At 43.9% G+C, this 24,388-nt stretch overlaps 1 protein-coding gene across 1 annotated transcript in view; it reads left to right on the top strand.

Moving 5' to 3' along the window:
* The first annotated feature begins 21,731 nt into the window (after window positions 1-21,731).
* SCN10A (sodium voltage-gated channel alpha subunit 10) overlaps window positions 21,732-24,388 on the top strand; it is a 92,264-nt gene continuing 89,607 nt past the window's right edge. The window contains exon 1 of the mRNA XM_061395969.1: window positions 21,732-23,312. Coding sequence (XP_061251953.1) covers window positions 23,043-23,312 — 270 coding nt within the window. The 5' untranslated portion in view covers window positions 21,732-23,042. The remainder of the gene's footprint in view (window positions 23,313-24,388) is intronic.

Below are 24,388 nucleotides of genomic sequence, written 5' to 3'. Positions count from 1 at the left end.
AGCTCTTAGAGCACACCCTGCTTCTTCCAACCCAGCTCTCAGTCTTCCCTCCAGCCCGGGGCTAAGAGGTTCAAGATCCCAAATGTTTTCTCTTCTTATAAGAATTTCTCTGGCCAACTTCTGTTGAATCCACATCAGGTGATGCCTTTTCCTCTAAATAGTGTTTCGTGAAGTGTGTTTCTTCTGATTTCACTGCCCTCGCTGTTATAGGCATCTTTTCTTCCGCCTATTTTTTTTCTCTTACTTTAAAATTATGAAAGCAGGTATCAATTATGACTCTAAGACAATTGTCATTTTAATGAATGTGCCTCTATTTCAGAGATAATGTGAACAAGAGCATACCTCTCCTGCCAGCACCGCCCCCATCCAATCTTATTGTAGTGAGGAGCTTGGGTACAAAATAAAATCACACCTCCTTTAGGATTCAAATTCATATAACTCCAAGCTCTGTTCTGTTCTCGGGGAGGGTGTCTTTCTTCTCTAGTGCCACTGGCTCATGCAGAGTTCAAGAATCTCAGTGGTGTGTTCACTGTACTTAGTCCATCCAATCAACTTGGAACCCCAGGGGGAAAATCTTGGTATCAATCCATTTCTCCCCAGACAACTCCTAGACCCTAGGCAAAGTGTCCTTCTTTCATCCCATTGACCTTCCTGTCTGAGGAATTTGATTGGAAAGTGATTCAATGAATCTCAGGGCTGCAGAGCTCCAGACCTCCCAAACAAACATCCTGTTATACCTTCCCACAGAGCAGTGGGCATTCCAGGTCCTGAAGGGCCTCCTTAGTGCCTATGCCTTCTCCTCTTGGACCTCAGCTAAGCTCCAGTGTAAACTCTCAGACCACGTCTCTGATATCCAAGCTTATTCTCTATATTAAAGTTGGTGCAAAAAGCATATTGAAAATGGCAGCCACTCCCAGTCATGGCTCCTGGAGCAAGAGGGTCATTTCTCCCCTGCCTGAGTCAGCAGTGGCCAGCCTCAGGGAGGGGTCCCTGCTGGGGAAACCGATCTCGGAGTCTCAGAAAGGCAAACCAGTGCTCCTCATAGTAGGATTGGAATCTGCAGCATCAGCATCTCCTGCGATTATTAGAAATGGAGAATATGACCTGCCCCTGATCTCCCCTCCAGAGTCAGAACCTCTCGGGTGGAGCCCAGGAATCGAGTGAAACATGCTCTCCAGGTGATTCTAATGCACACTGAAGTTTGAGAACCATGTTCTAGACCATCTCATCTCATCTTTCCCCTACGACCACCTCCTTGGCCATTTTATACCAAAGAGACTCAGCCACAGGAGAACAGGTTCCCTGAGTCCCCAGTGGGGTGTCATTCAGCAGTGCGTTCTAAACCCGCTCTAAGACCCCCTGTATGGGTCACCAAGCCACTCATCTAGATGGCCCTTTGCCCACTCCTCCAAATCCCCTTCTCAAGATCCTGCTTCTGAAGCTCCCCTTTCTGTGGTTTCTGGAACAACCAGTCCCAACATTCCAGTGGCTCTGTGTGCCTTTCCTCTCCTTCCTGCTGTGGCCCACAAGACTACATCCTTCTCATTAGAGAAGTTCCCTTTATCTGAACCCAGTCTTGATCCCCTCAGCACCATGGGTGAGCAGACAGATTGGTTAGATTCAAGTCTTGTCTCACCATGGCTGTGTGACTCAGACGAGTGACTAAATGCATGTGGGGCTCGAGTCACCCGTCTGTGAAATGGGGAAGACAGCCTCCATCTCCCAAGGCTGTTGTGAAAGTGAGATGATGTCGGGGCATAAGCCTGGCCTGTCCTTGGCTGCTCAGTAAATGGGGCCATCTTGCTAAGGAATCAGCTGTCAGGAGGTGGAGAGGGAGGAACAGAGTCCGCCTCATGGACGGTGCTTACAAGGGGAGACAAAGGGAATGCAGGCACTGGAGGAAGACTACCAAGTGAATTACATCTCCGGTTCTTAGTACTTGGCTCCGGACTCCTCCCCAACTCTGACAGAATAGGTCTCTGCTCTAAACCCAACGAGTGCATTTCTCAACGAGAGCGGTGTCCTTTCTTTTATATGTCACTGTCCCAGGCCCTTGCCATGAAAGCTTGAGTTGGCAGCAGGCGGGCGAGAAAGCAGTGCTGTAAGCCTCACTCTGCTACCTAGGGCTCCCGGCAGAGAGCAACAGCTTGCCGACTGGTGTGCACTTGTATGATGGTCACATCATCATCCCCTAATCTTCGCATGCAGCTGTGGGATCTGCTATGAGGAAGGAGAGCATTCCTCCTGGAGGTGAGACATGGTGCACAAGGGCCAGACTCTGCCACTGAGGGGCTGGGGACCTGGTCAATTACCTCTCTGACCTCTGTAATCTCCTCTTCAGAGTGGGACAATAGGTTTGCCTGTCTCACAGGATGAAATGAGATGATGTAAGTAGAGTGTGAAGGCCTGGAGTCTGCACTAGTGCTATGGGCACTCAATAATGATGGTTATTTTTTACTGTTATTGACATCTCCCTGACTTGGGAGGTACCAAGAACAAGAGGACTTTCTAGACCTCCTAGTCCAGGCCTATCCATTTTCCAGCTGGGAGAGCTACCCAGGGAGAAGCCATGAATGTGGATGAGGTCTGAAGCAGCCACAAATCCCCTTCAGTGAGAACCCACCACCCAGCTCCAGCAGCCCTGGCGGTGGGTGCAGCTGTCAGCTCTTGGGACAGTCTTAGCAGCAGGCAGCTACTTCCATGTCCTGCGTTCTGAGGATGACCCACCTCCAGGAACCCACTGAGGTGGGGGTATAAAGGCCCAGCCATGTGCCCCACACAGGATGACTCCAAAGAGCATCTGAACTCCTGAGCTGCCCATGGGTCAGTCACAGCTGACCTCTCCTCCTGCCCACTCCTGCCACCACCCCTTCCCTCACAGGTGCTGACCCAGGTGCTCTCCTCTACAGGCTGACCTCCCTCTCTGAGTCTTCCTGACCTGTGGCAGGATGTGGGCAAGACATCTATCAGCTGACAGCCAGATCTCCAGGCTTCAGGTTCCCTCCATCTCCACATGAAGGTATAGAATCGATGCCCTTGAACACACCAGTGGGGCAGGAGGCCCCTGACACTAAGAGATTAGTCACCAGCCTCTGCCATCTCACCAGGATTTCTGCAGCCACCTCATTGTCTTCCCCACCGCTAATCTTCTCCTCCTTAAATCTGTCCTTTCATGGCATCCTTGGTGACCGTTAAATCCAGCCACCCTGCTTTCCTGTGTGAAATGACTCCTCTCTGTTGGACGGGGTTTCCCAGATGGCACAGTAGTAAAGAATCTACCTGCTAGTGCAGGAGACGCAAGAGACCTGAGTCAGGAAGATCCCCTGGAGGAGGAAATGGCAATCCACTCTAGTATTCTTGCCTGGAAAATCCCATGGACAGAGGAGCCTGGCAGGCTACCGTCCATGGGATTGCAAAGAGTCGGGCACAATGGAGCACACACACACCATCCCTGTAGGACAAAGCCAAGTCCCTCTTTTCCCAGCACCTGGAACTTTGGTATTTCACACAGCATATTCTTTCCTCTTACATTTTTGCAGGAGCTCCTGCCTGTGTTTGGAATAGCTCCCACTCCCCTTCTTAAATTTTCCACAGAGCTGAGCAATCCTTCTGGTTTCTTGTTCTTAGTCCCCCTTTGCTGGGCCTCACTGCCCTGTGAATACTAGCTTGATGGACTGTCTTCCTTGTTCCTCTTGAGGGTGGGGACAGTGCCTCAGTCATCTTGGTGTCCCCAGGCCCTGGCGCCGAGGGAATGCCCTGTACCTGGCACAGCCCCACAGTGCCAAGTTCTTAAATCTATCTTTGGATGAAGGGTGGGTTAAAGGACCAAGGCATTTGAAACTCATTCTTTCTTTCAAAGTCTCTGAGCCCGAAGAAGAGCTGCCTGAATTGCAGCGCAGTTCTGACCCGGTGATCTGACCGCAGGCAGCGTGTGCCCACAGCCGTCCCCATGGGAACCATGTCAGGCAAAACTCCAGCTCAGAATGAACAGCCTGCCTTGGGCCTGAACCCGGCGGGGGCCGACGTGGGCACAGGACTGGCTCAGGTCACCCGCAGCCCCGCCTCAGGGGGCCAGAGAGGGGCTGCAGCTGCAGGGACCGGGTGGGAGGTCACCATGGAAACCAAGCTGTTCTCCTTTCCCTGGTGCTTGGAGTTCTGACAGGGAGGCCAGACTCCACCGAGCGCCCTCGCCCCTGGGCTCCTCCTCGCCCTCTCAGCCTGTGTCCAGGGCACTTCACGGACACAGAGATGGATGGTGGGGACTTGGAGGAGAAGGAAGAGCAGATGAACCAAGAAACTAGCAGGGATTCTTCCACTGTGTCTCACTGCTCCCATGATTCCTGGGGATGGCTACTGCCCGGAAGGAGTTGGTTTGTCTGCACAGCAGTAATAGAAGGAAGCAAGAGTCACATCTGGAGAACTTGTGGTGTCAAGAGCTTTGGAGTGGGAGACCTTGTGCTCCCATCCTTGTCCTCAGACTGCAGAGCTGGGAGTCGAGCTCTCCACACCCAGCCTCCCTACATATAAACAAGGACCATTTGATCCACCAGTTATCTATCAAGTATCATTATACAAAGTAAAGGGCGAGTGACAAAGCCCTTGTATTATAAGGAATTGGTGCAATAGCGGGCTAAAAACATCATCTGTATTCAAAACAATTAGATAAATAAAAGCATGACAGCTCACTGATGGATTAAAAGGAGCAATTCCTTTATTCCTTCAGTTAGTCTGAGCTTAGTACCTCTCTATCCACTGGCAGGGTGCTGGAAGCGGGAGACCCGGCTGAAGTTCTTGGACCTTGCCCTGGAGGGACTCCCAGCCTCACAGAAAGGGTCTTTGTTGACCTACTTGTGTGGTTAGTGCTGTGAAGCATGCCAGAAGAGACGGTCCCACTTTTCTCAAGGAGCACAAATAAAACTTCTTAGGGAGATGAGCACAAGATATGTGAAACACAGAAGGAAGGTAGTATGGATTTGGGAAGAAGACCTTTGTAGGTGTCTACTCAGTATAGAAAGGTTCCTGAGATGAAGAGGAAATTGCCTTAGAGGGGGTGAAAATTCTCTGTTTGTCTAGAGCAAAAGAAATCTTTGCAAAATATGTTACTTTCCAGAAAATAATTCTTCTCCTTTGATATGCTAAAAGTGAGCACCCAGGTCCAATGTGTGTGTGGCAGGGGGAGGGGAAATTTTCCCTCAAATTCAACAAGCAAGTCTGTGTTTGACACCCAATAAACTGGGTGTCTCACAATTCAACTCAATTCTGACACCATTTACTCAGAGATAGCATCAGATTCTGCAAGCTAAGGGCTCAGAACTGCAACAGTGCCCTCTCCTTCAGAGGCCAATTGCAAGCCAGGTTGTCACTTGCCCTTCTGACCAACTGGCTATTGAGCAGAGGTTCCTACCACCCTCATCCTTGGGTTCAATTAATTTCCTAGAATGACTCACAGAACTTAGGGAACCCATTTGCTCACCAGATTGCCAGTTATTATGAAAGGATATAACTCAGGAACAGTCAGATGAAAGAGATACCCAGGGCAGGATATGAAGAAGGGGCACAGAGATTCCATGTCCTCTCCCAGCCCGACTCTTTTGAATCTCCATGTGTTCAACAGTAAAGAACCTCCCCAGTTCCCATCCTTTTGAGTTTATTTTTATTTTTATCGAGGCTTCATTACAGAGGCATGACTGATTAAATCGTTGGCCACTGGGGACTGATTCAACCTTTAGCCCTCTCTCCTCCCCAGAGGTTAGGAGTGAGACCAAAAGTTCCAATCCTCTAATCCATAGATGGTTCTCCCTGCAACCAGCCCCATCCCAAAAGTCACCTCATTAACATAACAGGAGACTCCTTTATGGCTCTCATCACTTAGGAAATGTCAAGGATTTTATGAGCTCTGTGCCAGAAACAGGGGGATGAAAATCAAATATATATTTTTATTATAAATCACTTGTTTACAAAGCAGAAACAGATTCACAGACATAGAAAACAAACTTATGGTTACCAAAGGGGAAAGGTATGAGGAGGGGATAAATTGGGAATTTGGGATTAACATATATACACTATTACATATACAACAGATAAACAAGGACCTACTGATTGTCACAGGGAACTATACTCAGGAACTCGAAATAACCTAAAATGGAAAAGAATCTGAAAAAGAATATATATTTATAACTGAATCACTTTGCTGTACACTTGAAACTAACACAACATTGTGAATTAGCTATTGCTATTTAGTCGCTAAATTGTGTCTGACTCGTTGCGACTCCATGGACTGTAGCCCACCAGGCTCCTCCGTCCATGGGATTTTCCATACTAGAATACTGGAGTAGGTTGCCATTTCCTTCTCAGGGGATCTTCTTGACCCAGGGTTCAAACCTGCGTCTTCTGCATTGCAGGTGGATTCTTTTGTGCTGAGTGACCAGGGAAGCCCGAATTAGCTATACTTCAATTTAAAGAATTTTTAAAAATCGCATCACATAATGCGTTCATTAATTTCTTAGTTTCTTATTTCCTGTGCTCCCCCCTTTTAGAATATAAGATCCATGAGAGCAGAAATTCATCTTTTTGTTTCTACCCAGCACTCAGCAAAGATGCATCGTAGGTTCCTTTGAAGAACTAAGTAACAGTGAGAGAAGAGAGATATTGAACAAATGACTTGAAATGTTTTATGTTCTCAATGATATAAATTGGTCGCATAGTAAAATCTTGACATCATAAGTGAGGCTCCAAAAGTTCAGTCATGTAGACCATGTGTTGCATTATCATGTCTCGCCAAGTGACCAGGGTGAGCCAGCCGCTGCCAAGGAGGAGAACCAATAGCTGATCGCTGTCTGTCTGAATCTGCATTATCACAGGATATGTCTCCACAAGGCATATTATCATAACCATTTTCAGAATTATTTATTCAATGTCTGTCTCCTGATTAGACTGTAGGTTCTTGGCACATAGGTACTCAATAAATATGTGTTGAGTAAATGAAAAAATTTGTATCAGGGTATAACATGAGTTTGGTTTGGAGAATTCAAGGAGTGTATTTTCTCAAGGAAGTAATATTCTGTCTGAGGAAGAAGGATCATTAGTAATGAGTAAGTGAAGGGAAGAGGAGGAAATACATGAGAAAACAAGGAAGAACAACATCTTCAGAGTCTCCAAGTTGAAAAGAGTGTGGTGTGTTGAAGCATTTGTAAGTGGTCCATTATCAGTGGGGTAAGGCAGGGAATTGTCAACCTGAGGCTAAGAGATCATGAGAGCTCATGAGCTGCTTCTAGGATCTGGGACTTCCTGGTACCAGTGACGGGCAGACATTAAGGGGTTTTCAGCAGAGGTGTCTTCTGATCAGATTCTGTTACAATGAACATCCCAGGTGCTGTGTGGAGAGTATGTTGGAGAGTGGTGAAGTGGCAGTGGGGAAAAGAGGTACAGAGAAATCAGGTGGCTGGTCCAAGGACACAAACATGCCAGCAGCAGAGCCCACCTTCCCTGATATCAGCCCAGAGCAGTTTCCTCAGATGGTGCCACTTTTGAGAACTCTGAAGCCTGGGCTCTCTGCTCGGAGGAGGAGAGACAGCAGGGAAAAGGGTGATTTCTAAAAGCAGAGAGCAGCCCTTTTCTCACTGTGCAGACTCTGTCACATACTGGTGATGGTCTTAACATACGCCTGAGGGGCACTCACGGAACACCACCTGAATGAAGGAACTCCCTTCTCCCACCAGAACTCTTACCCTCTTACTCACCAGACCGGGACTTGCAGAATAAAGATCCTGGGAGATGGAGCCCTAGCCATGGTCCTCAAATATTGTTTTAAAGTACTTTGTTTGTCCTAGAAAAAAATTGATATGAAGAGAGGTTTAAAAAATGAAAAAAGAAAATGTATATTTTCTACAATATACATACAAACACATAAACTTTTGGTGTCTTACCTCCCAGACAATATTCTCTGTAGTTAGCTAGAATAGTTTTTCGTAAAGCTAGATCAGTATCGTGTCATAATCCACAAAATATAACTACTGTTAATACCTTTGTATGAATATGTTTTAAAAACTCCTTTCCTGGTAGCTCAGCTGGTAAAGGATCTGCCTGCAATAAGAAGATCCAGTTCAATTCCTAGGTTGGGAAGATCTGCTGGAGAAGGGATAGGCTACCCACTCCACTATTCTTGGGCTTCCCTGGTGGCTCAGCTAGTAAAGAAACTGCCTGCAATGTGGGAGACCTGGCTTCAGTCCCTGAGTTGGGAAGATCCTCTGGAGAAGAAAAAAGCTACTCTCCATTATTCTGGCCTGGAGAATTCCATGGACTGTATAGCTGGAATCAAGATAGCCAGGAGAAATATCAATAACCTCAGATATGCAGATGACACCACCCTTATGGCAGAAAGTGAAGAGGAACTAAAAAGCCTCTTGATGAAAGTGAAAGAGGAGAGTGAAAAAGTTGGCTTAAAGCTCAACTTTCAGAAAACAAAGATCATGGCATCTTGTCCCATCACTTCATGGGAAATAGATGGGGAAACAGTGAAAACAATGTCAGACTTTATTCTTTTGGGCTCCAAAATCACTGCAGATGGTGATTGCAGCCATGAAATTAAAAGACGTTTACCATGGGGAGGGAGGAGGGAGGAGAGTTCAGGATAGGGAACACATGTATGCCTGTGGCGGATTCATTTCGATATATGGCAGAACCAATACAATATTGTAAAGTTTAAAAATAAAATAAAATTAAAACAAAACAAAAGATGTTTACTCCTTGGAAGGAAAGTTATGACCAACCTAGATAGCATATTCAAAAGCAGAGACATTACTTTGCCAACAAAGGTCTGTCTAGTCTTTGGACTGCAAGGAGATCCAACCAGTCCATTCTGAAGGAGATCAGTCCTGGGTGTTCTTTGGAAGGAATGATGCTGAAGCTGAAACTCCAGTACCTTGGCCACCTCATGGGAATAGTTGACTCATTGGAAAAGACTCTGATGCTGGGAGGGATTGGGGGCAGGAGGAGAAGGGGACGACAGAGGATGAGATGGCTGGATGGCATCACTGACTTGAGGGACGAGAGTCTGGGTGGACTCCAAGAGTTGGTGATGGACAGGGAGGCCTGGTGTGCTGTGATTCATGGGGTCGCAAAGAGTCGGACACGACTGAGCAACTGAACTGAACTGATAGTCCATGGGGTCACAGAGATGGACACGACTGAGCAACTCTCACTTAGATACCTTTATATGAATATGTTTTAAAAACTTAGATTTTTTTAATTGAAATATAGATGATTACAATATTATGTATTACAGGTGTATAATATAGTAATTCACAATTTTCAAAGGTTATACTCCATTTATAGTTATCATAAAATTTTTGGCTATGTTCCCTGTATCATACAATATATCGTATAATGTACAATGTAACTTATTTTCTATTAATAGTTTGTACCTTTTAACCCCTTATCCCTATATTGCCCCTTTCTCTTTCCCTCTTCCTTCTGGTAGATACCCGATATCTTAAAAAAAAATTTTTTTTTTAAATTTATTTATTTGGCTGTGCCAAGTCTTAGTTATGGACATAGGATCTTCCATCTTTGTTGTGGCATGCAGAATCTAGTTTCCTGACCAGAATCTAGTTTCCTGGGATTGAACCTGGGCCCTCTGCATTGGGATTGTGGAGTCTTAGCTACTGGACCACCAGGTAATTCCCTATCCTATATCTCTGAATCTTCTTCTTTAAAACATTTTGTCATAGACACTCAAGCATATGCCAAACTGGAGAGAATAGTGTAATAAATACTTACCTCAATTCCACCGTTTTCTATTCATGGTCAGTCTTGTTTCATCTTCACCCTCCTCCTGTTAGGTTATTTTGCAGCAAATCCCAGGCCTCATGTCATTCCACCCATAAATACTTTAGAAGCTTCATCTTTTTAGGCAGTCCAGATGCCACTGTCTGGATGGACCACAGGAGAAGCATCCTGAAGAGGTTGCCAAGGGCAAAGAAGCACCACTCTCCCTCCCTACACCCACAGAGCTGTTGTGATGCCCAAACCCACCAGCCTCCAATCTTTCTATGATGTATGCCTTAGAGCCAAGATGTTGGCCCTTCTTGGCCTGTTCCACTGAAAGTTTTGGTTCCTGCATGGGGAGACCAGCACTTCATCAGAACTGAATCCTGACCTGAAAAAGCCGCTTTTTGTTTGATTTGGGAAATTTTGCATAAATGAAGTTATAATGCAATACAACATCCAGCCAGTTTCCTGCAATATAAACTAGCCTTGAGGGATGACTCCCACCCCAGCAGCCCAGGGTGAACCAGGCAGCCTCAGAGCAGTCCGGAGAGGCTGGGACCCCTCAGCTTCCCTCTTGGTCCCATGGCCACGTGGACAGGTTATTTTCTCCTGCTCTTTTACAAAATCTGAGGTCTCAGACCTTTTTGGCAATTTCATTTCAAACTGTTCTTTCACAAGATCTGGCCTATTACTGAATATACTTGAAGAATAAGAAAACTACTTCAATACGCTTTTCAATTTAGTGTTTTCAAAGTATGAAAAATAAAATGTTAACGTTTTAGTGGGGAAGGGGCACAAAAACATTGAAATAAACGTGAGTGTTTGTCCTGGAAACAGAAGGTAAAGACCCCTGTGACTGGGTGCAGCCCTGCTCTTTGTGGTCAATGGTGGGGTGTTGCCTGTCTGACTACTCAAGGCAGCCTTGCTCCAGACTGGGCGTCTATGGTGGATGCCGGAGGCACTGCGATCTAAAGTGCAGCTTCTTGGCTTCCTCGGGTTTCAGCATTTCCCATGAGATCATTTAAAATCACATTTGTTACTTTACCATCTAATCACACATAAGCTTCCCCGCCCCCTCCCCACGCCCTGCTTCCATCCAAGGAGAGCACTTTCTGGAGCACCAGCAGCCAGGGTGGATCTTGTGATGGGAAATGGGAATGCCACCCAAGAAAGGAGGATTCCTTGCAGTTCCCGGTAAAGGACAGTGAGATTCCCAGCAGACGGACTGAACCACCTCCCTGAGGACATACAAGTGTAAGTCTTTGCAAAACTGGGGGTCCTGAACTTTTCTCCTTTCCCAGAGTTGCTTGTAGCCTCCCGGCAGAACAGACATCAGTCGGAGTGTCTTCTGGCCATGCTTGATGTTAAGCTGAGCGTAGGTTTCAGGAACTCATGGTTTCCAGTGGAGGCGATCTGGGATAGAAGAGGTGACCTCTCCACCTAGAAGACAAACAAGATTGAGCAGCAAAGGTTTGACTGTGGGACTCGGGGGCCTGTCTGTGGCTAATGGTGTAAAGATTTAGGTTTGGGGTGATTTGGAAGAATTACAGGTTTTGTCCATGATCCCAAAATAAAACATGTTTTATGGGCTGTTGAATACATGACTGTCCCCAAACACCCATAGTTCTTAGAAAATAGTTTTACAATTGATCTGTTTGTATAGAAGACTCTCCTGCTTCCCTTCCTCTGAAGGATTGGGGGAAAATATAGCCAAATCCCAAACTATCAATTCTATATGCCACATTAATGTTGAGTTTACACTCTTCAAAGAGTCACATTGATATAAAGATGTTTTATTAGCAAGCATAATTTCAGAAATTTTAGCAAAGCTGTGGTAACAGAGGCCAAATGTCCTAGTAGTGTTGATGAAAATTTAAATAAGAATGGACATAGAAAGCAGAGACTGCATGGTCTGTGGGTAGGAGGTGATACACTCCTTCAGAGATAAGTTTTGCCTCAAACTTAAGCAACATGTACTCCTGTTAGAGAAACACAAGTAAGGTTAAAAGTAGTGGGTTCCTCTCTTGATCACAAATTAGAATTATCTGGAGAGCTTTTTAGAAGCAGACTCCTGGGCCCCACTCGAGGCCTAGTTAATCTGGTGTAGGAGTGACTGCTAAGAATCTATATTTTTTTTCAGTGCTCTCGAGAATACTGTGATGGGCAACATGGTTGAGAAATTCTTGTGTTAGAATGGTGGTGAAAAAAGACAAACACAGATGATCAAGGGTGTTTTGCAAGCTTCTGGGGAGCATTTATACATGCTCAGAAAGCTGACAACAGGTCGAACCAAAGTTACCTCTGCTTTGTTTTTAGTCCCAAATCTGCAATCCACAAGAATGACTCATTCAGAAGTTTCTATGGTTCTGGCTCTGTTTGGCTTTTTCCCCCCTTCTTAGTTCAAGGGCACTTTGTGTACATTTGATTCTTGATCATGATTTGCTCCTTGAGAGTACCTGTTGGGTCAGTACCAGAAAAAGAAAACTCTTCTGTGATTTTAAAATGCAGTTTGAGTTGGCTTTCCTGGACTTGCAAAATGAAGCAGGTAGAAGCAACCCCACATATGTATTTTGAGTAACAGCAGCCTAAAGGTTGAGCTTTCCAGCTGCATGGTGTGGGAGGAAGGAGAAAATAACAGCGTGAAATGAACTGCTTTTAGTTTGATGGATGAATTTGTTTTGAAATGGCAGAAAGTTGGTTTCAAATGTTAGGAGGATTTTAGAATGGTCTTAAGAAATAATTTATGGGTTCCCTAGCCACTTACTTAGCAATCCAATCATGGTGATAAAAATAACAATAAGTAAGCATTTAATGTGAAACATCAGGATTTTTTTTTTTTTTTGCCCCAGATATAATAAGAGTGGGTATTTGCAAGGATAGTTTTAAGAAAAGTGTCATCAAAAGGAAATGGCAAAAGAGAACGGCCTGTAATGATACATGGTGGATAAAAGTCTTTCACAAATAAATATTGCCAAGGAAATGCTTTTCTAGGAGGAGAAAAAGCAGTGATCATTGATCTGGGTGTGCATTCCTTTGTGTCAGAACCCAATCACATCAAAAAGACTCCTGAGACCTCAGCTTTTTCATGAGCATCAGCCCATGGATTCCATTGGTCCCCTCTGTCTCAGAACAAACCCAGCCTGGGTCCCACATACAAACTAATATTGTGAGCTCAGAGTCCATGCCTCCTGAGCCCATGAAAGAAATGCTGTCCCTTCCCTCTCTGCAATTTCTATGCCATTTCTGATACATTCCTTATTTCTGGGCTCACCCTTTCTGCCTAATCACTTTCTGCCCAGATCTTACCTGCCCTTCCAAGTCTTGGATAGACCTCATTCTCCCACAAGGCATAATGCCCTCTCTTCCCTTCTCTGCTTCTGCCTCACCACTTCACTTAGTGTTTCTTTGTATGACACATGTCCCTTCTACAGATCCCACCAGAGTGTCGGTTTCTGAATGGCAGGATCTCAGCCTGCTTGATTTGCATTCCCCCGTCACAACTTCATACACACTGGCAGTTCAGCAAGTGCTTCCTGAGTTGAAAATCATGGCTTGGGGTTCTGGATCATATTGGGAAAAAGATTCAAACACAAAAGCATCCTCTCTCACACTCCCACTTCAACCAAATGTGTTGTCTCCCTTGCCTGCTGGCATCAGTTCTGGGAGCTTAGAACTGTTTGTCCTTGGGGAAGATGTCACTGTGGTCCATCTTGCTCATTAGACTCCCGTGGTCACTACTCTTTCCTTACTACTCATTGTCATGCTTTCCCCTGGGGCTCCAGAGAGGACAAGAGTCATGTTTCACAAACTGGATCAGAAGAGTGGGAAGAGGTCACAGTGACCACAGGTTGGTAGAGAGTACAGGGGCTAAGAGCACAGGCCTGCTGATGGAGCCAGACCTTGGGTAGTGTCCCAGCTTTATTTATTAGCACATCGGGCAAACTCTCCCTGTTTCCTTTTGTTTCCTCAACTATGAAATGGACATAATAGTACCTATTTCACAAGATGATGGTGAAATTTAAACAGCAGAATGTATAAAGGACTTAGCCTAGCCTATTAGCTACTATTCCTAGAATCATTTAGTCCAGCACCCTATTTTATAGATAAAATTCCAGGTCTCCAGTGGGACCTGGAATTTCAGTTTTAGTGACTTCTTCTGAAAGCCCACCCATTAGTCAAGTTTGCATAGCTGGTTACTGGCATGATGAGCAGGGACCCAGGTTCCCTGCCGTAGGTGAGGAATTCCCCCTGCCATGTGGCACTGATTACCTTTGAGATGCCAAGAAGGGAGCCCTCGTAGAGATACTTTGTTCATGTTCTATAGGGAGGGGCCAAGGCACTCGAAGCCCAGCATGCATGCATCAGCAGGTGTAAGTCTGACCTTGCATTAGACACAGAGTGAGTCATGGTGTTATTATTATTTGAAGGGCTCACAGAGCTGACAGGCAGGACAAGTTACGGATGCCACTTGAAGAGTGGGTGGGCTTTCGATAGATGGAGAAGGGGGCGGTTACTGAGCATGGGGGAAAGGGGGGAGCAGCAAAGACATAAGCAAAGAATCAGAGAAACCTGGAAAGTGCCGACACTGGCGACAGAAGTCAGAGTAGTGGTTACATGCGGAGTCTTCTGGGCTCCCAGAAGTGTTCTCCATATTGGTCTTGGTGCTAGTTACACAGGTGTTCACATATGTTAAAAGAAAAAAAGCATCAAACTGTAAAGTTAAGATCAGTGCCTCTTATTTCCTTTGTATGCTTGTTATCCCTCTATGTTAAAGAAATCAACAAAAATAATACCCCCCAAAAGAATCCATGTTGAGACTTCCCTGAAGGTCCAGTGGTTAAAACTCCATGCTTCTAATGCAGGGGTCATGGGTTTGATTTCCAATCAGGGAACTAAGATCCTACATGTCATGCAGTATGGACAAAAAAAGAAAACAGAAAGAAACAGTGTTAATACTTCTATTCTTCACCTTCTGGGCAGAACAGATAAGAATAATGACTTAGGTCTCCAATAAGCTCTGATCTTGGCTATGTCAGCCTCAAGGCTTTAGTGCCTTATCTATCGAAATGGGTTAATAATAGGGTCAGCTTGGAGTGTCCTGGTTGGCCTGCTAGTTCAGTGCTCGTCCAGACGCTGCACATCTCCTGTTCCATCTATTCCAATCCTAGCTCTGTTGAGCATCGGTATGAGGGCAGGAGAGAGTCTCCTGGGGAGACTGACAGCATGATTGGTGGATATCTGGGTTGTTGTCCCAACACTGCTTCTTTCTAGCTGGAGGACTTGGGCAAGATCTGTTATCCACCTGAAGTCTCAGAGTCTTCACTTGTCGACTAGAGATAGTTGTCCTTCAGGGAGATTGTACAGTTTGATATGAAATCAGACGGATTGGGTAGCACTTCTGGGTCAACTACTTAATAATTATGTTCCCTTAGGGAATATTGATATTAACAGCAAAATTAATATATGCCTCCTATGTTCTAGTCATTGCTCTAAGCACCTGTAGATAAGTATTGTTCTAAGCACATATTTAATTCTCATGATAACCTCATAGTGCTTTTATTAAGCTAGCTTTGTAGATGAGAAAACTGAAGACAGAGTAGTTGAGTAACTTTTCCAATGTCCCACAGCTAGTAATTTGTAGACTAGGGATTTAAACCTAGATAGTGTGGCTCCAGAATTTAAGAACTTAATCATTACACATTGCCTCTCTACGTATTGGTTTCTTAACCAATGGAAAATATTTCATTATATTGAAGGAGAAGTAAAAATATGTTAAAAATTTTAGAGAAATCAAGTATTCGATGAAGTAACATAGTGCATTTTGAAATATCTGAAATACTAAGCATGTGCGATATAGGTTTTAAAAGTGACAATTCACTGAGATCTCGTTTTTGTCCAGTGACAATACTTCATGCTGTATACTGTGCCAGGCACTGGGGGGCACAGAACCATGGATGGAATAAATTTGTGTCTGTCCTCACAGGAGTTACTTGTGTCTGTCCTCACAGGAGTTACAGTCGACTAGGGCAGACAGATATTAAACAAACACATTAATAAACATAATTATAAGCTATGATAAATGTCAGAAAAGAATAAGATTCTTTGAGAGATCACCTTGAAGGTATCTAATTTAGAAAGGCAACATCACAGAAGGCCCCCCCGAGGAAGTGACATTTAAGCAGTGGCCTAAAAGGAGACATGCCATTTATGTCAGAATTTGCCTTTTGAAAGCAGAATTTGAGGACCAAATCAGAATGTGATTTGTGGACAAAAGACGGATTCACTCAATGTCAAGAGCCATGCAGCAGCACCGGATTTTCTGAACACCTTTTGCTTCCCTGGAATAAACCAATGGGCTGCATTATATTGGTTGGCATTTACATAATATTCACAGTTCTCTTGCCTTAGAAACTTGTCCAAAATCCATTTCTACCTGTCAGCATTTGCATATATTTTCTTTAGAAACTCAGCAAAGAAAAAAGGGGATTATTGTTCATGAGAAACATATTTGACTCTAAAATAATTAATGTTTAAGAAGAAGATTAACAGCCGTAGAATTGCTTCATGGAAAGGGGCCTCATATAGGTGCCACTGTTTCTAGGAGGTGTTCAACCAAGGCCAGACAAAGGGAGAAGATACTCCAGTGGGGGCTGTTGGCTTGGGTGTGAATTTGCATATTCTTTAGGGTCCCTTAGCTCAGTGGGCACTTGTACCTCTCCCAGCTAGAATATGTGACATTCACATTATAATACAGTCATAAAATTTCTAAAAACAGTAAGCCTTCACCAACGTCTCTCATCTAGGTTTGTCCTGCTCTTTTTCAATACCTTCAGGCGCTTGTCTTTATGATTTAAAACTCCATGGCCAGAACCATATAATTTAGCACCCCGCCTTTTTTTTACAATCATCTCCTAATTGTTAGGATTCTTTTCTCCCTGAAAATACTCAAAGGCACCCAAAGCAAGAAACATGACTTTTTGTTAAATGGGAAGGTCTGAGTGTACACTTAGACCAATTACCTCATTGTACAGAGGAGAAAACTGAAATCCAGAGAGAGAAAATACCCCAAGAATGAACAAGGTTTATTATAGACCTGTGCCTGGGGCTCCAGTCTTCTAACTTCTGGCCCAGTGGTCTTTCCTCTGTACCACTGTATCATCCTTGACACCTTATAGGGCTAAATACACATTAAGCCTTAGCAGTTAGCAGGTACTGAGAAAGAAAGAATTTTTGAGTATTTGACAGAATGAGAAAGAGCAAAATCTTCCAGGCTCACCCTGAAACCAGCAGTTCAGTTGAGCACTTCCAGGCTATGGCAATTTCAAGAAAACCCTTGAACCTTAAAGGCACAGGGCCATGTTCATATTTGACTATAGCCAAGGGAACACAGATGTGTTGCTTCTCATTCCCTAGAGAGTCAAGAAGCAAAGTAAATATGAAGGACCATCATCTTATTCCTCAAACAGTTGCATCCAGAAGGCAACTAAACAGATCAGTCATGTCAGGGAGAAATACTTCTTCCAGGTGCTTGATCAAGCCAATTCCTGATGTTTTCTGCTGCAAAGTTAACCTGTCCTTAACTAGACAAAACCTTAGTTTCCTCACAAGATCACCCTCAGAATGAGTCAAAGCCATATTCCAGATTCATAAGACACCAGCACTCACAAAATCTCTAGCTTACTTAAATGTGCCTGGGCATGTTTTAAAAACCATAAGAACTCACAGTGCTTGCCAACCTCCCTCACCCAAGAATTCTGAAGGTCTGTTAATGATATACTCTGATAGGAACCTGTTGAATAGGATAGGAATTCTGTTGAGGAGAAAAATAGATCCTATATGTTTTTAATAAAAATTCTTATCCACAGCATGAATTCCCTTCAAATTCTTGACTATATATATATTATAGAGATAATATATATTATCTCAGTAAATAAACACTTTTATTTTGGGCAGCTGAACCGTATTCAAAAGTATCCATTCACTAAATGTGGCAGATGGAGAAATAAAGTGGAAACATTATGAGTTTTTAATACTGTGTTTAATTGTAAATGACCTCAAATGTTTATTTAAATTGTATGCAGAGAACTAGTGGTGCAGAATTGAAATAGACTAAGTGGCTATTGGCTATTAAACCACATGTGTAATGGGAAATATTAAAGTTACATTGTACATTTGCATAGCACTTAGCTTACAAAATGCTTTCACATATGTTATTCGATTCTCCAACAGTGGCATCAGATTAGCAGGGCAGATGTTAGCATCTCCAGTTCACAAATCATAGAAATGAGGGTAAGAACAATTCAAAAAAACCTAGTTAGTGTCAGAATTCAAACTTCCTTTCTCCAATTCCAGTGCTGTTTTAACAAAACCGCAATACTTATCTCTCTCTCTCTCCCTTTTTAGTAATTATAACTTGGAATCTCTAGAACTGACCAAATCTACCACCCTGAGTTTCTGGTTCCATAATACTCCAGATCATGTGATGAGGAACTTGATTTCTTCCTTACTGAAAAAAAGATTTCCCCCATCCTTATTTTATTTTCAATGGGTTCAGGTTGGAAAATGAAGACTCATAAGGAAAGAATATTTTCCTCCTCTTGACTTCATTTGGATTTCTGTTCTAGTGGGCAGAGATGTTTTGATTAAATGCTTATTAGGCACTTTCCCCAAAACTTTCAGATTTCTTTCTTCCTTGAATTACTCCTTTCTTCCACTTTATCTCCCACAGAAATTTGATTATTCTCAGCACTATAGCCGGACACACTCACACTGAGCACTATAAACAGGGCAGTTACTCACCAAGCCCCATAGAAAACCATTCTCACTCAGCTCTCACCCATCCCCACAGTTCTTTTTCAGCACCACGGACAGCTCAAGGACATACTAGGCATTACTTTGCTCTTTCAGCACCAAAGATGGTACACACCATTTTCTCCACACTGTAAATAGTTTTTGTTGTTCTCCATCCCTGGACAACAGGTCACCTAGCTATTATCTCTGAATCATTCAGAGGTAAATTATACTCAGCAAGAATTCCCATAGCCCTATTCCTTTAGCACCAGGAGCAACTTAGGACCATTCAAGTTCAAAGACAATTATGATATTTTTTCTGATGTCCCGGATATCTGAGGCTCAATCTCTGACTATTGAGCAAGAGCATTCATAATGTGGTCTCACTTTCATTACCACAAACAGCTTATTGCACTTTCCCAGTGACATCGCTACTTCGAATTCTGTCTCTTCTCTGGATACCTTACTGGCATGTCCTGTTTCCTTGTCACTCCAATCAGATGCCTAACAATTAAAATTTTCAGGTCAAAGGACATCTCAGATAGACACTTACCAGTATCACAACTATCTAAAATGCTGACACTTTAGAGACCACTTTAAATCTTGACTAGTCTGGCCACATCCCTTGAAACAGGAGACATTTAATTCCATGTTCCCATTAGTATGGAGACCCCAGCAATATCCGCAGTGCTAAAGTTAGCTAGGTTGCTCATGACACTAACAAAGAGCCCAAACACACTCTCAGCACCATGCACAATACAGTTTCACTCAGATGTGTCAATGGCTTAGTTACTACTTCTGAGCACCAGCTTAGTCACATTCACAATCTATCCATGAAATGTCCAACTATATTTTCTATTCTAGTGACATCCTGATAATATTCTTGTTGTTCTACCAAGCAGCCAAGTCATGGAAGCAGAACATGAAGCAGCTTATTATCATGGGCCTACTCTTTGGGTAACCTCATAGTTAGTTTAATCATGCTTGTAGTTACACCCATACCCAACTACTCTCAGCAAATCAAGCAATCTAGTCCCATCTTTTCTACTCCACTGTACTTACTCATGCTCCCCCCGAATCCCCATGACTAAAACCATGCCCATCCCTAAAATAAGGTTCAACAGTTCTTAAAACTTCTCTTCCTGCTTTTCTATGACACTGACAGATCCTTGTTCTTCTCCCTTTCTGGCTGTAGCATCTCTGTAATGTTCAACACCTCTTTGCCCTCACAACTCTCCAGTTTTCAGTCCTCACTGTTTTCCTTCCACCTTGGAGAACAAATTTAATCCAAATCAGGATGGACTTTGGGAATGTCTGCCTTAACTTGTTACTGAACAGAAAAACCCTCGCACCACCACCACCACCACCCCCCACCACCGCCACCAGTAACATGGGATATGGTAAAAGTCTACCCATCCTGGTCTTACTGTCCAAGTCCTGGTGCTTTCTCTTCCCTGTTTTCCTAAAACTCAAACCCACTATTAATTTAATAAATATCTACTGAGTGTTTACTAAATGCCAGACACTATGCTCCAGGCTGGAGAATCAATACTGAACAGGATAAATGTATTCCCTCACTGAGCTTACAATTTAGTGAGAGAAATAGAAAAGCAAATAGCAATTATGAATCAGAGGTTTATAGAGAAAATGCAGCAAGTTAGGTAGCATGAAATGGAAAAACTAACACAGATTTCATATAGGATCAGAAATAGAGGATTTATCCCAAGAGTCAAAGAAGGAGGGGCAATTAATCAGGCAAATCAAGGTGGAGGAGTGATTTTAGGCAAAAGGAATAGAACACGGAAAGGTCATAAAATGAAAAAGAATGTGTTAGATTTAAGGGGAAAATAATAAAAATGGTATGCCTGTCAACCACAGTGACGGAGAGGTAAATACACAGTGAGGGTTACCTTGAGTGTTGTAGAGAGCTTTAGAAGGAGTTTAAATAAAAATATAATAAAGCCAGATTTTCATTTTAGAAAGGTCATTTGGATACAGTTGGAAAATAGATAAAAAAGGACTAAAGGGGAAGAAAAAGGGATACATAGAAGGTCAGTAATTGGATGACAGTGATTTCACCACAGGTATGATGGAGAGGCTAAAGAGAATGGAGAGAAGATACTAGGCAGATGGAATTTATAGCACTGGATGTCTGATTGGATGTGGGAATGAAACAGAAAGGACATTATGATGATAGCTAAGTTGTGGACAGGCACTGCTGCCGCTGCTAAGTCACTTCAGTCGTGTCCGACTCTGTGCGACCCCATAGATGGCAGCCCACCAGGCTCCCCCGTCCCTGGGATTCTCCAGGCAAGAACACTGGAGTGGGTTGCCATTTCCTTCTCCAATGCATGAAAGTGAAAAGTGAAAGTGAAGTCGCTCAGTTGTGTCCGACTCTCAGTGACCCCATGGACTGCAGCCCACCAGGCTCCTCCGTCCATGGGATTTTCCAGGCAAGAGTACTGGAGTGGGATGCCATTGCCTTCTCCGTGGACAGGCACAGAAATAGGCTATTGGTACCATTCACAGAGGGAGAGAGCTTTGAGGAGAGGCAGATACTAGAAGGGGTGAAGAGATGATAATTTCAGTTTGGGTCATGTTGAGTTTGAGGTGCCCAGTATACATTCAGTTGGAGAAGGAAATGGCAACCCACTCCAGTATTCTTGCCTGGAGAATCCCAAGGACAGAGGAGCCTAGTGGGCTGCCGTCTATGGGGTCGCACAGAGTCAGACATAACTGAACCGACTTAGCAGCAGCAGCAGCAGCAGTATACATTCAAGTAGAAATACCAAATTAGAGTGATCCCCATGGACATAATAAGAGCTGGAGATAAAGACTCAGGAGTCATCTGCCTACAGATGAGAACTGAAGCCATAAGTATGGTTGAGACGCTCTCAGGAGGTGGTGTCAAACAGACCTGGGACTGAGTGCCTGTCCTGCCACTTATTAGAAATGTGGTCTTGGAAAAGTGAACTTTGCCACTCTGGTTTCTCATTTACATATTAGAGTTAATACCTCATAGGGTACAGTGATGGTTAATATGTTAATGCATGCAAATTTCTTAGTTTAGAATCTGAAATATAGTGAATCTCTGTAAATGCTATTCTCATTATTATTATCACTATGCAAAAATTTTAAAAGCATAACGTAGAGCCTCTAGAGTCACAGTCACATATGGAAGAAAGTGTGGAAAAGGAGACTGTGTCACAACAGCTGAGGAGAGACTGTGTTTCAAGAAGGAGGAAGTAGGCAAAATAGCCAATAACCTCATCAAGATAAGAACTGAGAAGTTCTCCCTGAATATAGCTATAAGAAGGTCTCTGCTGTCCTTACAAGGAGGCATTTTAGTGAGGTAGTGGACATACAGCTTCTAAAACTGAAGAATAACTGGAGATAGTGAGCAGAACTCAGCAGAGAATGGGAGGAGAGAAGAGGGAAGTACTGGATGGGCTCTGTACCAGGTAAAAAGTTTTAAAGTTGAAAGAGACTTGAGCATCTCCAAATGCTGATAGGAAGAAACCAGCCAACAAGTCAGGAGAGAGAAATGAGGTAGTAAGGGAATAAGGTCCAAAGTAGAAGGAAGACTGGTCTTAGCCAGAATGAGAGGTGATGTTCTCCTGATTGTGACAGGAGGGAAGATAGAAGGGTTCAGATGGTAGGTAAGTCAGAGGTTTGGGGGCATGAAGTTGAAGGAGTTCTGTGTTCTTAATGAGGGAGGGAATGTGGTTATTGTCTTACTGGAAGGGGAAGTAGGAGAAAGCAGTCAGGAAAGACAAACAGTATTTGAAATATCAGACTAGGAGAAACTGTTGCCTAGGGAAACCATATGATTCCTAAGTGACATTGCTGTTCCTCATCACTCCTCAACAGTCCTGATTCACGGAAACCTGAGTTAGAGTCATCTAAGTTGACCTAGGCTGGATATTTAGGATAGGGACAGGGGAGTGGTTGTTCATGGAATTCTTATCTGGGTATGGAGAGAACTGTTCAGTCATGGACAAATAGAGAAAGCAGTCTGGAGGTCCAAATGGAGTTCAGAGAAGGGGAGAAGCATCAAAATTGTCAGCAGATAAAAGGTGGTGATCAGAACGTAGGATAAGACTCAAGATAAAGTAGATCATAAACCAAAGTCTTTGATGAATGCAGCCAAGTGCCTGTACTCAATGGTCATAGAAATGGGGAGAGAGGGCAGTATGGCTGGATCTGGTGGTGGTGGGATACAAAAATTTTAAACGAACAGTGGCTAGAAGCTCATGGACAGCACAGAGACTACTCTGAGGTACTGGCTTAAAGTGGACTGAACACTGCTGGGCAGTGGAGTCCTAGGGGAGCTCAGTGTGAATTAAGGAAAGAACTAGAGAGGTGGGGGGAGGGTAGCTGTTCTAGCAAGCAGGGTTGGAGGGGTGACCTAATAAGCAGGCTGTTACCTCTCTGTGGTTGTGTTCACTCTCATAAGAATATTCTTCCTAAAGAAGAATGAGAAGATGGAATTCCCCTTTGGGTCCCTGGAAACTACCAACTTCCGTCGATTCACCCCGGAGTCCCTGCTGGAGATTGAAAAAAGAATTGCTGCTAAGCAAAAGACAAAGAAACCCAAAGAGAAGTTCAGGAAGCGGAAGGACCAGAAAGAGAAGTCTCGGCCCCAGCTAGACTTGAAAGCCTGCAACCAGTTGCCCAAGTTCTATGGTACGCTCCCGCCTAAGCTGATTGGGGAGCCGCTGGAGGATCTGGACCCCTTCTACAGCACACACCGGGTAAGGGCTACTGGCGGGAATGGCCATTCTCAGCTCTGGGAGAAGAGGCCTCTGTCCCACCCAGTCCAGGAGTCCTCCTGCACCCTGGGTGTTGTGATTGTCAGCTGGACTGTTAGTGAAAAATACCTCTAACTCACCTCCTCAATGCTTTCTTTGAATCTCTATGGTATTCATGGTGGAGGTTAATTAAATTCAGATCCTCTAAAGACAACTGTTGTGGAGTTTTCAGATAAAGTTGGCCGTTCCCTTGGTTGAGTTCTAGCCTCAGATCTCTAGAGGTGTTGGATCTCTATGTAAGTAGGGAGCAGAGATCATCAGGCTGGAGGTGGGGCAGTGGGTAGAATAAGGAAGGGGAACCAAAATCAGGATGATTTAAACCAGTGGTCCTCAAAGTAGGGTCTCAAAACCCCTGGGGTTCCTAAAACCCTTCTAATGGGTTTGGGAGTTCAGAACTTTGCCTTAAAGATCCTTAGATGTCATTTGTCTTTTCCACTCACATTCTCTTGTGAATATACAATAGTGAATGTAGAGGCTATTAATAGAGGATCACATCAGTCTAACAGCTACAGGAATGTATGTGTATATACTCTTGTGTTTTAAAAGGCCCTTTTTTATTTCTGATATTGTATATAAATATATATATACACTTATATGCATGCATATAAACAGACATATGCATGCTTGCTAAATCGCTTCAGTCATATCCAACTCTTTGTGATCCTATGGACCATAGCCTACCAGGCTCCTCTGTCCATGAGATTCTCCAGACAAGAATACTGGAGTGGATTGACATGCCCTCCTCCAGGGGATCTTCCCAACCCAGGGATCAAACGCATGTCTCTTACGTCTCCTGCATTGCCAGGCAGGTTCTTTACCACTCGTGCCACCTGGGCAGCCCATACCCCCCCCCCCCCCCACACACACATACATTCACACACGTGGTGTAAGAAAAAGGTATAAACATTAACAAAATATTTTTAAGGTTCTAAGTAATTTTTGAGAATATAAAAGGGGCCTAAAATTAAAGTTTGAGAACATCCAGTTTAAACTAGAACTATCTCGGACGTTCTACACAG

The sequence above is a fragment of the Bos javanicus genome, chromosome 22 (genome assembly GCF_032452875.1).
Source record: "Bos javanicus breed banteng chromosome 22, ARS-OSU_banteng_1.0, whole genome shotgun sequence".
Taxonomy (NCBI): Eukaryota; Metazoa; Chordata; class Mammalia; order Artiodactyla; family Bovidae; genus Bos; species Bos javanicus.
This window is presented reverse-complemented; position numbering and strand designations above follow the sequence as displayed.